At 43.5% G+C, this 13,060-nt stretch overlaps 1 protein-coding gene across 8 annotated transcripts in view; it reads right to left on the reverse strand.

The window, feature by feature from the left end:
• The window catches only part of ELMO1 (engulfment and cell motility 1), a 573,401-nt gene that overhangs the window by 384,373 nt on the left and 175,968 nt on the right, over positions 1 to 13,060 (reverse strand). For 6 of the 8 annotated variants that reach the window (XM_070059727.1, XM_070059724.1, XM_002713762.5 and 3 more), the window contains exons 6-7: positions 12,722 to 12,891; positions 686 to 721 (exon numbers count right to left, since the gene is read on the reverse strand). In XM_070059727.1, the coding sequence (XP_069915828.1) occupies positions 686 to 721; positions 12,722 to 12,891 (206 nt within the window). The remainder of the gene's footprint in view (positions 1 to 685; positions 722 to 12,721; positions 12,892 to 13,060) is intronic. The other 2 variants (XM_070059729.1, XM_070059726.1) reach the window with 1 other exon arrangement.

Here is a 13,060-nt window from a genome sequence, read left to right on the forward strand (position 1 = left end):
TTTTCTCTGAAGATTTAAAAAAGTAAAATTTACATTTTGATATCCTCTTCCACCTTCCTTCTCAAACTGAAATTATCTGCTTAATAGCTTAACACCCCAGAAACACGCTCAGCCTGCTTTGTGGAATTTCTGAGGCCATATTTGAGTGCACCCTGCTCAGTGGCTAAGAAAAGGCACTAAGAGGGAAACCTCTGAGAAGTTCTGAGCTCTCCAGACACAATCAGCACGCAATTCACCTGATAGGCGATTGAGCACTTTCCCAAATTCATCGTAAATAATTTTTATTCCATATTTCAATCTTGAATTTTTTTTAAATGTAGAGTTTTTCTTTCTGAGCCATTGAAGAGAATCAAAGACTTCTGACTTTGAACATCACACAGGCCACAAAAGAAAGTTTTGTTTAAAGTAATACATAAAATTATGCCCAGCATTACCCCAGGAGAAGGGCAGAAATCCTGAAGTGATTCATTTAGTGGTTACAAACATAAAATACCCTTTCTACCACAAAGAAAAAAGGAAAAGGAATAAATTTTTAAGGATCTTGTTTATAAGAAGATCAAACAGAAAGAAAAAAAACTCAAAATAGCTAGATGCATAGTTATGCGATTAGTCAGAGGTAAGGATTAATTATGCAGAGAAGAAAGGAGTGTTAAATCATCAATATCAGTTGATCATGTATTCTTACCAAGGCTTCATAATCTTCTGTAATTTCTGGTATCGTCTGCAAAATTTAAAAACAACGATGTGAGCAGCATGTTTGAAAGCAACGTTTTTATACAAAGAATCTTAAACAAAACTCAGGCTTAGATACAGGAAAGATATAACTGACAGGAAGTAAAGGAACTTCATCCATCTCAAAGCGTCATTCGAAGTAAGAAATCCGTGTTCTCTAATGAATGATAAGCACAATGAAAAGATCAAGATTAAGCCCCTCTCATCAACCCTGCAAACTTACTCTTGAGTAGAGGCAACAAGAACTCTCCTTTTGTCAGATGGGGAGAACCCCTAGGATAAGAATGGCTAAGTTTTCAATGAAAAAATCAAGTCAAAAGCACTAGTCCATGAAGAAATATTCTATCCTTCTTTGCTAAAATGCTCACCAATTCTACTTTCTGCTTTCTTGAGGAAAGATTCTTCTGAGGAAAGACTTTGCGATCATGTTGGACACTAAGACTGCAGCTCTGGAAGCTTTCAGTAGAAAGACCTGGCTTCAAGAAAGGACAATAGCACCTTGATAAAAAACTGAGTTGAAGAAGATAAAGAATCAAGTGATTCTACTCTGGTCCAATGACATCCAGTTCCTCAAGTTTGCGCACTCTCCCTAGTTTTATATATGCCATCCCCTCCTTGTCCACCTTGTTGGGCCCTGTCTCCAAACGCCCTTGGGCTCCTCCAGGAAGCCCATCCGACCTCGGACACAGACCCAAGGACACATCAGCTGTGAGTCCTAGGACATCTCACTGGCATAACGCCTTGAAGGTCAGGGCTCTGCATCGTGAGTCACTGGTATCACATGAGGCACAGGCGGAGCAGGTTCTCAATAAATGGTTGATGAGCGGTTTTGTTCTTCAGAAGTTGTTAGGTTTCACATTCTCAACCACATAAAATACAACCACTTTAGAACCCAAGTGGCCACATGGAGACTAAAATCTAGTCTTGCCTAAAAATAAGAAATTAAAAATGTATATAAAGAGGTCATTCTCATCCCCTTCCCCTCTTCTTCATTTTCCTGCCTTTCCTTAAAATATATTAACTGCAGTTTTTCTTCAGTAAACATGAGGTTTGGTTCCAGTACCCCTACAGATAGCAAAATCCATAAATGTTTAAATTCCTTACATAAAATAGCACTATATTTGCATTTAATCCATGCAGATCCTCCCATAAACAAAAGCTCCAAAAAGGTCACAGAAAACGATATTATGAAAAAATCATGGCTAGATTTTAATTTTTTGCATACAAATTAACTTATCTATTTAATCACATTTTCCAAGAATGTTTTGAAGTCCCTTATACTTTAAATCATCTCTGGATTACTTATAATTGCAAATTGTATGTCAATAGTTCTTTTCTCATACTGTTTTGGGAATAATAGCAAGAAAAAGCATGCACAGGCATCAGCACAGATGCAAATACTGGCTAATTTCAATCCAGTTTTGACTGAGTCATCGATGGAAAACCCTCGGATACAGAAGGTCAACCATATTTTCCTTTCATCAAAAAGTCTGGGTGGATGAAAGCAGACCGGTGATCAGAGAGAAGCACACCTGGGTAGATGCTGGGAATCTTGCAAGGGCCCAACACTACTCCCCACTGGAAGAAAGCAGGGCTCCTCGAAGTGGCAAATGCCAAGGCTGGGCCAATGTACGATCTGGATAAGCAAGGAACATCTCATTGAGCCAAACAGCAAAGAAGCACAAAAAAATGATGAGCAATAGCGCAAAAGGATGCCATAAAGGAGCCATCATGGCCAGATGTAGGTCAGGGTGAACCTCAAAACAAATAACAGTGATCAATCTTAGCCTACTGAGTAAAACAGGAATATATGAGGTATCACTACTATAGAGTGATGAGTTGATAATGTTTAAAGACTAAATCTCTGTGGAAAAAGTATACAAATCTGATTTGTACAGTTTCAAATTTCCATGGTATCACTACTCTCACCATAGGCAATCTAAAGTTCCAACTTGACATCAGTAAACACAGAGACAGAAAGAGTTGTGCAAAAGTGGTTTCCGGGAAATGCTGTGAGACTACTCTGGCACCTCATTGGGAACAGGTATATAAATCAGTAAAAAGGGAGAAAATAAAGTTTGTTCTATAGCAGAAAGTCAACTAATAATAAATGCAGAAGGAATGATAGCATGAGAAAAACCCCCTTTACAAACTGTCATAGTAATAATTCAGACAAGAAGCTTCAATGCCAAAACTAGTGGGTGAAATTGGGTCAAGCAATAGAATTTTCCATAGTTTCTAAATTTCTCCCAACAAATTATCTATGAAATTAATTTCAAAGGTAGGGGCAGTTGTTAGAGTAGAGATGTCTGGAAGATGCTATCTTAATCAAGCAAAGTTAACAAGAGTACTATGACAAACGTGTTTGGGTAGGCTGCAATAAAATTATACATACACACCTATCTGTGATAGTCCAAGCAGACATATAATATGGATCTGATCATGAAAAAACTTGGACAAAACTATAGAAAAAAATGTTTGTTTCCCTGAAAAACTGTGCAGGGTGCCAACGTTACCTTCTGTGGCATCAGCTACTAGACCTATGGTTGCCCTTGAACTATTTCACAGCTCCTTGTCAGCTGTAGGTCACTGATCTGATGTATTTTGTCCTGTCCGGTGGTAATTTAATTGGTTTCTTTCCTGCTGGTGGAAAATCTCTTTGGTCTCCAATTGCAACTTATTTCAGTATTCCTTGGCTCTGTACAAATTTATGTTCTTTTGCCTTTTCCTTTGAAATGACTATAACATCTACCTGGTTGCCTCCTATCATATGAGTATAAGAAATCCTCTTAACACATGTCCATTTGTATCTATGTACTGTATAAGAGTCATGATTTTGCCTTTGCTTGAAAAATATAGTTAAAAATCACCTTCAAACAAACCCAAATTGGAGAATATTCTATAAAATGGTTAACCTATAAACTTAAAAAAATGCCACAGTCATGAAAGAAAATGAGGGAGGAGAGGAGAAGAGAAGACAACAGGTGCCCAGTGCTCCCTTCAGTTAGAGGCTTTGTATTAAAACACACACAAGGCCACTGGTGAAACCTGGATGGGTCTGTAGATGATGGGCAAGTGGGAGCACTCTGTTCTGCACTTTCCTCTAAGTCTGAAAGACTGCATGTGTGTGCAAGGGGGGGGGGGGTACACACAGCAGTCACTGCAAGGTCTCAAAATGACTTTCTGGCCTGGGGCCTGCACATCTGTAAATTTTGTCATGTGTCCACCTCCTCCAGCAGCCTGGCCTTGGAGAATTCTCCCTGACCTGAGCGCAGAGAAAAATCAGCGCTGAACCCTACTGTTACAGAAAACTGTGTCTCAATTTCTATTTCCAGTTCTTGCTCCCACAGTGTTAAGAATTTAATGCACAGGCATAAGTAAAGTGCACAAGGACAAGTAAGAGCAGTAGTTATTTGAAAGTGAGAGTGAGTATACACCGACATGTGGGGATGGGCAACCCCATGTGGAGAGGTACCCACCGTGAGTGGGCAGGAGTGTTCCCTCCAAGAAGAGAGAGTGAGAGGGGGCCAGAGAAGGATCAAAAATGTCTAGAAGCCAAGAAAAAAAGGGGGGGGGGGCGCAGCTCCTGCATGTAACAGTCCCCTTATGGGGTAGGGGAAGTCCCCTAGCTGCACACACGAATCGAGTGGAGTCTGGGTAGGGCTTAGTGTGCGGGAGGCTCTCTGGGAGTTTCATGATGTCTGCATATGGAGTTTAACTTCTACGTAACCATCATGGTGTCTCCTCCTTCCTGGTTCTGGATGAGACACAGGTGCTTCTTGGAAAAGTAGGCGGACTGGACTGACATGTCGGGGAGTAGAGTTAAAATACAGGGCTAGATGCAGAAATTACGGAAAAATCTCCCAGCTCAGCTGTCCCTACCTAATCTCCTTGCCTATTTTTCCCATATCACTAGAGTCCTCATGTCTCTTACTTCTCATATTTCATATTCTCACTTTGGCTTTAGATTTACACATAAGGAGAGCTTTTTATTGTAATATTCATCTCTTATCCTAACTGGGATTCATACCCCACCCCCCAAAAATGTCCATTTTTAAAAATAAAATGTGCCGGCGCCGTGGCTCAAAAGGCTAATCCTCCGCCTTATGGTGCCGGCACACCGGGTTCTAGTCCCGCTCGGGGCGCCGGATTCTGTCCCGGTTGCCCCTCTTCCAGGCCAGCTCTCTGCTGTGGCCCGGGAGTGCAGTGGAGGATGGCCCAAGTCCTTGGGCCCTGCACCCCATGGGAGACCAGGAGAAGCACCTGGCTCCTGGCTTCGGATCAGCGCGGTGCGCCGGCTGCAGCGTGCCGGCCGCGGCGGCCATTGGAGGGTGAACCAACGGCAAAGGAAGACCTTTCTCTCTGTCTCTCTCTCTCTCACTGTCCACTCTGCCTGTCAAAAAAATAAATAAATAAATAAATAAATAAATAAAATAAAATAAAATAAAATAAAATCTAACTAGAAGAAAAATGATTTTGGAAAGGTTAATGTTTCACAATGGCCAGAAATCTCTCACTTCAGCCCAAGGAGCGGCATTCCTTACCCCTGAAGAAGATAATCTCTTCTTTAACCGGCTGCCTGACCCTCTCTCATTTCCATGAGGACTGTGGTAGACAAAGAGAAAGCTCAGCGGGGGGAAAGGGGGGAGACAGATCCTGTTGAAGGAATTTTTTGCCACACAACCTCTGACAAAGCTCAGGGAGGTGGGCCTCTTTGGCCTTTGTGATGCAAATTCCTGGCAGAGCCCCAGAAAGGCTGTTCCGTGGGGACTCCCTAAGCTATGTGTGCAGTTTGCATGCTCAGGGAACACAGGCTAAGGGGCTGGGAAGAAAGCAGTTTCCAGCCAGGCTAACTCTGCACAGACCTCACGGAGGAGCTTCTTTTTGGCTGGGTCTGGGAGCTGCACGCTACCGCCTGTGGTCTCTGAGGAGAAGCGCAAAACTTGCACGGTGTCAGCTGAACTTGGCTGCGCTAGGCTGACGGGTTTGGCCTGGCCTGGACCTCCCAGGACAGCCAGGGCTCCTAAGAGACTCCGAATTCTCAGGAGCAGAGGCAGGACTTAGAGCTGACAATCTGTGTCCCTACTTTCAAAAAAAGAAAATGCATCTTTTAGGTAAAGACAAAATCTCAGTCAAGGTTAAAACGGTCACAGACAACTTTGTATTTTCCATACACAATTGTCCTGGGCTCAAGTGCCTACATCAAGGTCAGGAATATTGTTCAGTGCTCAAAGAACATATATTTTGTTAAATGAATAAAACCCACAAACGCATTCTCAAGTGTGGGCACTAGGCAACGTCAAAGCCAAGACATCATTCAGGGCGCAGAATTCAAGTCAGACTGCAATTCTACTAACACTTAGAGAATTAAAATAGCTCTGGCTTTGGCAAGAAGAAAGTAAACAATGAAAATTTACTAGGAGACTGTTGTGGTAATGCAACAGTGACATCTACATAAAGTACACACATACCCAGCACCAGACTTCCTGCTCTGTGTGACACAGGGGAGAGACGACTAATGATTTATACAGTGAATGGTGTTTCTTAAGGGCTTTTCACACTGCTAAAGTAACTGTGGGACGCCTTCCACTATTCCTAACACAGCCAAATTTTAGAGAAATGACCTCAACCAAATAAATAAAACAGCACTCGTAACTTCCCCAGATTAGTGACAACTCCTCAAACTCCCCACTTCCGTTTTCTTAGGAAATCTAGAAAACCCAAAGGAACAGCAGCCCTATACTGACCAGGGTATTGGAAGTGAACAAACTTCTACTGAAATGGTGAAGTGTACCTGAGGACACTCAGCAAGCTATCGGGCTGTTCTTATTTTAAAATAGCTTTCCAGTCTGCTTATCCTCTGAACCAGAAAACTTCCCCTAACAAAATAATTTAAATATGCACAGATTTTGCTAAGAGAAGCATTAGTAAAATGGCGGAGCGATCTACGTCCTGGACACCATTCTAGGCTCTGCTAAAAGTCTTGGTACCAAACGGCCCAACCGCAAGTGTCAGCTCCACCCCCACCCTAAGGGATTCGCTGCTCCCACCTCCCTGCCTCTGCGAGAATATAACCACCTGGGAGCTCTCTCCCTTGCTCCCTCACCCTCTCCCTCCAGCCCCTCAGGCTTCCCCACCCAACAATAAACCTGGCTTCAGCCTGGCCCCACCCTGGTTGTTGCAGCCATTTGGGGAGTGAACCACAGGATGGAAGAACTTTCTCTGTTTCTCTCTCTGTAACTCTACCTTTCAAATAAATAAAATAAGTCTTTAAAAAAAAGAGTATACAAAAGGGATATACATCAAGATTACTAAAAATGTTTGGAGAAGTGTTTGGAGAAAATTGCAATTGATTCTAATTTTTTCATTCTGCTTATTTACATATTATTTTTTAAAGAATAAATATGATTTTTCATTAAGGAAAGAAAGTTAATTCAAAAAAGCTGTCTGATTTTGTGAGTACAGGAATTTAACTTTTTTCATTCTTGATTTTTCTACCCAGGGTGGTGCTACAGCTTAGTCATACTCCAATGGTGTAATTTTCCCGTCACATTGCCCAGTGGGAAGGGAACTCTAAGTACCCTGCCCTTTCATTCTTGGAAATAATCCCTCCGTTCTTCTGCACCCCCCCCCCCCCCAAGTCATGACTGTTTAACAGTGAAGGATGCAGAGCCAATGGCCCAATTGTCTTGTAGACAAAGAACATGGTGTTTTATCAAAACCCAAAGACAGACCACTTCCATTCACTAGGTTGGATTTAGAGTTGCAGGTACAATTTTTGTTTCCAATAAAATCTATCATTTCTGAGAAATCTGTTGATAGTTTTTTCTTTTTTTAAAGGAAACTCCATTACTGAATATTCCTCATAGGGGCTCAGGTTAGAGCAACGTGTTCCCTTACAATTTTGTTTGTTTCCATGCCTTGGCTTCCATCAGAAACTAAGAATGGAATTCCAAAATTCCACCAGGATAGGAAAATTAAGCTCGGGTTTTAAATCCTGTGCTCTGCCAATGTGATGTTCCCATTCCCATTGCTCCTCTGTTGCTCTTTAGCCCCATGACCCTCCTGATACCAGCCAGAAAGACCTTGGAAAACAGCCCTAGGGACTGACAAACAGGTGAGAACTCTCTGACTCTCATTATGATTAAAAGTAAGGAGAAAACTTCCAGCTAGCATTCTTCAGTGTTTCCTAACAATTTCCACAGGTCTAGCTTAGGAAACCTAGCCTTCCCCAGCTGGAAGTCTGCCGGTGAGTCATGACTAAATGCCTTCCAAATTGCAAATCCATTCAATTTGTGCAGTTTCTATTCCAAAGGTTTCTTGTTAATTAATTAAAGTCTCGCTACAAGTTTAATTGAGAAGCCAAGTTTCTTCATAAGAAAAATGTCTTTCTCTGTTCTTTTTAATCAGAGCAAAAGATCCAAAAACGTAGCTGTGGATCGAAGGAGACACCTCTTAGGATGAGCTGCAGGTGGGAGCAGAAGGATAAGCAGGCAGCCTGGCTCTAGTCCTGCCTGCCTTCCTCTCTGAAAACAGCATGGCTCTGAACTGCTATGGAACAGTGAGGGGAACCCCAAAGGAGGTCCAGAGTTCCCTCCCAGGGACACAGTGTGATGGGAAAGTCTAAGGCACAGGTGCAACATAGAAGTCACCCCGAGTTCTGTTCATCTTCCTGATGACTGTGAACAGGTAAAATATGAATGAGCGTGATACTCTCAGATTTTTATTTATCTATTTTAAAGCAGAGACGGGGAGAGGAATGAGAGAAACACTTCTATCTGCTGGTTCACTTCCCAAATGTCTACAACAGCTGGGGCTGGACCAGATCAAATACAAGAGCCTGGAACTCAATACCAGAAGCTAGTATCAAAAGTGGAGCCCAGACTTGAACCCAGATACTTCAAGACATGATGGGGGCATTCCAAGTGACATCTTAACCACTATGCCAAACACCCACCACTTCCTGCCCCCAAATCTTTGGTTCATAAACAGTAGATTCAGCATTAACATCCCAACACATTCTAAATTTGCAAGATGGAAATATTTTTCAGACCTGTTGTCCCAAATCTTGGGTCTGGGGATGGTAAATTTTTAGGCTACTCTGTTGGTCAGAGGAGTTATAGGGTAAAATAACAGCACTGATAGAAAATAAGAAGGGTGGCAAGGCAAATGCATAGTATAGGCTTTACTCTTCCTATCTCTCTTCTTTTTAAATATTTATTTTATCTAATTGAAAGGAACAGTTACAGAGAGAGAGGAGGGGAGAGACAGAGTGAGAACGATCCTTCATCCCTGGTACGTTCCCCAAAGTTCTACAATGGCCAAGGCTGGGCTAGGCCAAAGCCAGGAGCTTCTTCCGCGTCTCCCATGTGGGTGCAGGGGCCCAAGTATTTGGGCCATCTTCCCCTGCTTTCCCAGGTGCATAAGCAGAGAGCTGGATTGGAAGTGCAGCAGCTGAGACTCAAACCAGCGGTGCCACAACACCAGCCCTCACTTTCTTTCTTAAAAGCAGTAGTGTCCCTTTGGTGAGTGTTATGAACTAAATTTTGCTGCCCCCTCAAAATTCATGTGAAGTCCTAACCCTGACAACCTCAGAATGGGACTCGATATGGAGAAAAGGCCCTTAGAGTTGTGACTAAGTTAAGATGGGACCGTTACGATGGAGCCAAATCCAATCCGACTGGCATCCTTGTAAGAGGCAACGTGGACACAAAAGGAGAGACGGAGGATGGGCATGCTCAGGAGAAGGGCCAAGTGAGGACAGTGGGAAGGCGGCCGTGTGCAAACCCAGGAGGGAGGCCTCCAAAGAAACCAACTCTGCTGACACCTTCACCTGTGCGGAAATAAACTTCAGTCCTTTAAACCGTACAGTCTGCTGCATTTTGTTACTGCAGCCCTATAAAACCAAGACAAGGAGAAACAGCAAAGCTAGTTGTTAGCTCACATTTGCTGCATTATCAAAGCACATAACTCCTAGCCTCTGAGGTGCTGGTACTCTGTCATTACCTTGCACTGGAAATTGGCATACAAATCTCTGCTTTTGGTGACTTTCCCATTGTAATTGTAATTACCGCTGCAATTCTGGCCAATCTGAAAGCACTTACACAACATCATTCTGAATACCGAAGAGCCCAGTTCCCTGGATACCTAGTTATCTGCTACTGAACCACCTCAGATTGGTGGGCAGCATTACAAGGGCCTCTGGTCCACTGCCCTTGCTGGGACTCAGGTAAATCAATACATAGCAACATTTTTATTGAACATGTTAGTACCTATCACCAAGGCAGAGCTCCTGGGACCATGTCCCACCAGAACCAGTGGTGGGCAGCCCACAATTGAGAGTGAGGTTGTTTGTGATCACAACGCACCCTCCTCCAGGGCTGCTTGGCAGCAAGGAGGAAGGAACCTGACACATTCCCCGCAGGATGCCAGCCTGAAGCCTGTCAGTACAGAACCCTATTCATTCTCTCGTTTGTCAAGCCCCTTGGATCCTCAAGCTTGCTCAACTCCCCTCTGGCTGCTTCAAGCTCCAACTACAACTCACAGCAACTACTTTGGATCTGGTAACTCCCAGGATTTCCATTTCCCTGGCCCGTGCCAAGCTGATCTACTCCAAAGCTCTCATGAGCAGAGCTGCAGTCACTGTCATAAATACCAAGTGACATCTGTGTTAATGGACCCTTTCCATTTCACCCAAATCTGCTTGTCGGTCTCCTTGAATTTGAGAGTTTTCTTCCCCCTCCTATTCAGTTCGAGAGACTTCCCCCCTAAGTGGAGAAGTAAGGTAACATGCGTGATTCCAAACTGCAAAGAATGTTCTTGTATGGAAAATATTCTGCTGTTGTAAAACATTCTGTCTTTGAAATGCACTAGTGGCATTTGCAGAAGCTAAGTAATTACAAACTGAGGAAAGAAGGAAGATGGAATGAAGAGAAGGGGAGGGGATGGAGGGGAATAGGATGGAGGCGTGGGAAGGGAGGGGGAGGGGAGGGAAAGGGTGGGGAGTAGGGGGAGGAGAGAAGAGGAGATGGAGGGGTGGGAGGAAGGCTGGCCAGCCAGGTCTCAAGAGGTACACAGTCAACAGTTCATTCTTTGTATCACCAGACACTGAAGAGAGATTTAAATGTCTCAGGTTTAAATCCCAATTCCCAAAGACATTTGTTTTTTCCTAATAAACAACTGTACTGACTCTGCATATTATTAATCTGGCATATTAATATGTACCTAATTCATTCAGCAATTTTGCATGCTCTAAATGACATGTTCCCAATGGCTATGCCAATAGCCCTTGCCCATAGGGAAAAGAGCAGCTCCCCGTTCATGCTGTCCTGGCATCCAAGGGGTAACCTCTCCAGCATGTAAGTGCCAGAACCAACCAGCTCCTCATACTCCCCAGTCACACCAGGACATCAAAGCTGGCACAGAGACAGGGAGTCTCCAAGGGCACCGTCCAACGTTCTTCACCCAAGAGAGAAGTCAGATGCCTGTAGGCCCAGTTCACGGGAAGGCTCTTTGAGTTATGACTGGTCCAGCATCCAGACAACTAATCTTCAGTAGGAATTACACCCAACTGAACTCTGCCTGGCATAATCTCCATGAAGTTTTGGAAAGCAAGGCTCACATCGTTTAGGGCTTTTCCAACTCCCAGTATTTGTGCAGAGTAGTTACTTAATGTTTATTGTATTTAAATAATGGGTTTTTAAAATATTATATATTATATAACATTTATTTGTAAATATGATATAAATATTTATGATACTTTATATAAGTATTATATAAAATATATTTAAATAATAAATGGCATGTATTTAATAATTCAAATGTTTTTTCTTAAAAAATTACTTCAGGAATGATATCTTGAGCTGGTTTAATGCTTTGAAAGCAGTGTTTTAAGTTTTCTAATAGAATCAGATAAGGGAAATTCTTCGTGGGGCTACACAAAGGATGTGATGAATTCCCATTTAACAGAATTATAATGTTAGTGTTCATAGGCTCCTAGAAGTAATGGCCTAATATTGTTTCTCATAAACCTAAACTTTCAATGTGGATTTTTAATGGATACCAGAATCTATGTGGTCAGTGGGTGGAGGCTGCAGAAGTACTAAAATTAAGAACTCTCTTTCTTTTTTTTTAAGTGTTCTTTATTTTTAAAAAGATGTTATTTATTTATTTAAGAGGTAGAGTTACAGAGAGAGAGGGAGAGACAGAGAGAACGGTCTTCCATCTGCTGATTCACTCTCCAAATGGCCACAACGGCTGGAGCTGGGCCAGTCCAAAGCCAGAAGCCAGGAGCTTCATCCAGGTCTCCCATGCTGGTGGAGGGGCCCAAGCACTTAGGCCATTTTCCGCTGCTTTCCCAGGCCATAGCAGAGAATTGGATTGGAAAGAGGAACAGCTGGGACTCGAACCAGTGCCCATATAGGATGCTAGCACCACAGGCGAAGGCTTAACCTACTACACCTCAGCGCCAGGCCTAAGAACTCACTTTCTTAAAAGACTTTTTTTTCCCTGAGTCTAGCCAAGTCTTTCGTCTTTGACACTAAAGAATTCCAAGTGTAGGGCCCGGCGGGTGGCTCACTTGGTTAATCCTCCACCTACGGCACCGGCATCCCCTATGGGCGCTGGGTTCTAGTCCTGGTTGCTCCTCTTCCAGTCCAGCTCTCTGCTGTGACCTGGGAAGGCAGTGGAGGATGGCCCAGGTGCTTGGGCCCCTGCACCCACATGGGAGACCAAGAAGAAGTTCCTGGCTCCTGGCTTCGGATCAGCATAGCTCCGGCCGTTGCAGCCATTTGGGGAGTGAACCAATGGAAGGAAGACCTTTCTCTCTGTCTCTCTCTCACACTGTCTGTAACTCTACCTGTCAAATAAATAAAAAATAAAAAATAAATAAAATAAAATAAAAAAGAACTGCAAGTGTAAAGAAGTAACCAACACCCAAAAGGCTGGAGCTAGAGGGACGGAGGTCAAGGTGTGGGTAAAAGACACTTACTCTGTGCCGCTTTCCACCATCTGCGTGAGGAGAGAGATGCCATCCAGGTTTATGAACTCCTGCGCAAAAGTCACGTCGCGGGAGAGGCTGGCCAAGTCCTTCAGGGCCTCCAGCTTGGCATCCATACTCGATGACTGGATTCGTTCATGGAGCTGCTGGGCGCTTTGAGCCTCACCAGGGAAAAACAGAGGGAAGAGTGTTCACAAAGGAAGCCACTACAGCAAGAACAAGTCCCGTTTCAGGAGGTATAGAGACAAGGGCTGAAGGCACAGGGCCACGAGCACAGGACAGAGCCGCATCCCAGGAGCAGGTCTCCCACCACAGACTGCCTTCGGGGCA

Source organism: Oryctolagus cuniculus, chromosome 16 (genome assembly GCF_964237555.1).
Source record: "Oryctolagus cuniculus chromosome 16, mOryCun1.1, whole genome shotgun sequence".
NCBI classification, from domain to species: domain Eukaryota; kingdom Metazoa; phylum Chordata; class Mammalia; order Lagomorpha; family Leporidae; genus Oryctolagus; species Oryctolagus cuniculus.